The sequence below is a fragment of the Branchiostoma belcheri genome, unplaced genomic scaffold (genome assembly GCF_001625305.1).
Source record: "Branchiostoma belcheri isolate BF01 breed outbred unplaced genomic scaffold, Haploidv18h27 scaffold64, whole genome shotgun sequence".
In the NCBI taxonomy this organism is placed as follows: Eukaryota; Metazoa; Chordata; class Leptocardii; order Amphioxiformes; family Branchiostomatidae; genus Branchiostoma; species Branchiostoma belcheri.
In genome coordinates, this window is record NW_017804287.1 from 1,677,800 (window position 1) to 1,680,926 (window position 3,127).

Genomic DNA, 3,127 nt, shown 5'->3' on the forward strand with positions numbered 1-3,127 from the left:
TGTGTGTGTGTGTGTGTGTGTGTGTGTGTGTGTGTGTGCAGGAACACGTAACGCTTTACATACAGTTGTATTACGAAAATATTCAAACATATTGATTACATTGTAACAATCAGTAAAGAATATAATTACCATACATATCTATATCACACACATATGTATACTCAAATAAACCATAGTCATGTCAAACAATGTTCGCAAAACATTGAAATGGATAGAATTGCCAGTTTTCTAAGGTCTTTGTTATCTTTGTCTTTAACACCACAATACACCATGTCACTGACCTGAAATACAGCAGCATTGATCGAAATAGATGTTGAGGCCGGTAACCACAGGTTTCCTTGGTCTCCGGATCTTGTCCACAATAACATGTCCGGATACAGAGGTTGAGAGACAGAGACGTTCAGTGTCCCCATGGTCGCCCCATACATGTGGTAGAACCACCGCAGGCAGTGCTGACCGGCAGAGCGAATGTAGGGCGACGTCAGACTGGCCGTCGCACCAGTAAAACCACTACTAGCTTCCGTGTACATATAAAACCCTGCAGATTAAATAGGTCAACAGATGAAACCTTGAGTTACCTATATATCGTTCCTAGCTGATATTTAGAATAGCTAAATGTTGCAATGCTATATTAAACATCATAAACACTACAAAACAATCACGTTTCTATTTTGACACTTTCATTGATAAAATGATTGCAAACGATAGGATGATATATCTGAACGTTTTGAACCAACTGCCAATGACAATTGCCAATAAAACGGCTAACTTACCCAATCCATTTGTGTGATCCACGAATGGTCCTGTTGAAGATGATGGGGTGCCACCAGATTGTCGAATCCACCGAAAGCTCCCGGTAGCAGTTCTCGTCAAGTTACAATGATCGTCTTGAAAGTTACATCTCAAACCCCCCTCAAACGGATAAGCTAATGAAAAATAAAACTCATCAAGAATTTTCTACGCAATTTTCATCATTTACGGTCCATAATTGTAGATAACGCAAAGCGACTGACTCAAGTTGTGCAACTGTGGTTCACGCCATGCTTGAATGAAGAAACAGACTAATAAAAAGGAAAATCTAACGTTCTGATTTGATTGATTTGATTTGATTTATTTTGTTGAAATTGCAACAGTGCAATACACGTGGAACACAGGCAGCTGTTGCTGGTGTTTGGTCCCACACATAGAAACAAAATAAAGGACAAACAATAGTCATTTTCACTTGAGTTAAGTGACGGAAATCGTGTAAGTAAAGGGCACAAGATCGAATCTTGGTTCCGAGTCGAGTGCTCTGCCGTTGCGCCACTCGACCCCACAAAAGAATGACAGAATGTGAACAACTTAACACAAGCAGGGTGACCAACGAGAAGTTAATCTTTGTTGGGCATATGTATATATGTAGTCGGACGGTGTATTTATGTATCTTAGTTGGCATAAACACCCCAAGGCGTAAACACCAAATGCATCAATAGCTTTATATTGCTTTAATAACCTTTAATAACAAACCTTACCTACAAAATTCAAACCCATCAAAATATGGGAGAACACATAATTAATGCAGTTCTAAAGTATTACAGCAGTTGTAGGTTACCCTCACATCTTCACAGAGTCAACAAAGAAAATCGGTCATTAGGAGTGCGTATACTTACTGCAGTTTTCTTCATCACTCCCATCCGGACAATCAACATGGACGTTACACTTTGCTGACAGAGGTACACACTGTGAATCATTACACCGGAACTGGTCAGGTTGACAAACTGCAGTGATAATCAAAACCATTTATATTAGGTATCAACTTGTATAAAAGTATCATGACAGCCAGTCATAACATAAAGAATAAAACTACCTCGCCTGACTAATCCAGATAGCTGGACCAACTGTTGTTGTTGTTCACAAAAATCCTATACAGGATAAAAAGCACGGCAGGAAAAATTTCGTTGCATGCTTATTGATAAGATATGTTGCAAATGTTGTTGCAAAATATTTAAACAAGTGCCAGAAATAAGACGATAATTCTTACTGCAGGGACCAGATGTTATATCAATGTCATCGATTGCCATGTCACTGGTGTAGCCAGATCCTCTGATACCTTCAAACCGAACCTGTACATTGATACGTTTGCATTTCATGAATAAAGTATTAATAGTTATTTCTATACATGAATTGTGACAAAAGTATCAAAAGTATTTAAGTACACATTCTTATTTCAGATAATTAGTCACCTGTTTATTTTTCTAAAAGACATATATATTTTTTCTAAATGTAAAAATTACGTAAAAAAAGTCTACGCTGAAAAAGTCTACAAAGGCTGAATTGCAAAAGTTGCAAATAGTTGTCATCATAACCACCGTATGAATCATAACCCACCTGAAATAAACTTGCATTGATGAAAACAGACGTAGACGCTGGCCACCAAATATTTCCTTGGTTTCCAGACCTTGTCCATACTAACATATCAGAATACTGAGGTTGGGAGACATAGACGTTCAGTGTCCCCATGTCAGATCCATACATGTGGTAGAACCACCGCAGGCAGTGCTGACCGTCGAAACGAATGATAGGCAACTTCAAACTGGCAGTTGAATTGGGAAAACCAAATCCAGCATACGTGTACATATAGTACCCTACGGACAAACAAGAGACATGTCACAAGACACCCCGAGTTAAAACCGTCGAGTGTCACCAAGATGCGTTTCCTCTCTGTTTCTGCTATTAAAAAATCCTAATACACAGAATACCTGACACTCCAAGACGATAGAAATATGGACGTTGACGTACCATATCCATTCGTATGGTCTGCTGACGGTCCTGTTGATGATAATGGAGTACTATAAGAGTTTCGTCTCCATTGAAATGAACCTGTACCACTTGTAATGGAGTTGCACTGATCTGTACCAAAGTGACAATTCCAGTCACTTTCGTTACGACCTTAAAAGGAATTAAAGCAAACAATTATTAGATACATGTTTTTAATGAACAGACTGAGTTCATTAAAAATATTGCATATTGCCACTGAACACTATCAAAGATATATATACTTGCAAATGATATATATATATATCATTTGCAAGTACTAATGCTAACCACGTAGATACAGGTTTGTTTAACAGGCGATTGCCACCTAATA

General features: G+C 38.2%; 1 protein-coding gene across 1 annotated transcript in view; it reads right to left on the reverse strand.

Moving 5' to 3' along the window:
* LOC109483321 (MAM and LDL-receptor class A domain-containing protein 2-like) overlaps positions 1–3,127 on the reverse strand; it is a 43,703-nt gene that overhangs the window by 6,974 nt on the left and 33,602 nt on the right. The window contains exons 49-54 of the mRNA XM_019786310.1: positions 2,779–2,928; positions 2,368–2,624; positions 2,021–2,102; positions 1,650–1,757; positions 774–926; positions 282–538 (exon numbers count right to left, since the gene is read on the reverse strand). Of these exons, the coding sequence (XP_019641869.1) occupies positions 282–538; positions 774–926; positions 1,650–1,757; positions 2,021–2,102; positions 2,368–2,624; positions 2,779–2,928 (1,007 nt within the window). The remainder of the gene's footprint in view (positions 1–281; positions 539–773; positions 927–1,649; positions 1,758–2,020; positions 2,103–2,367; positions 2,625–2,778; positions 2,929–3,127) is intronic.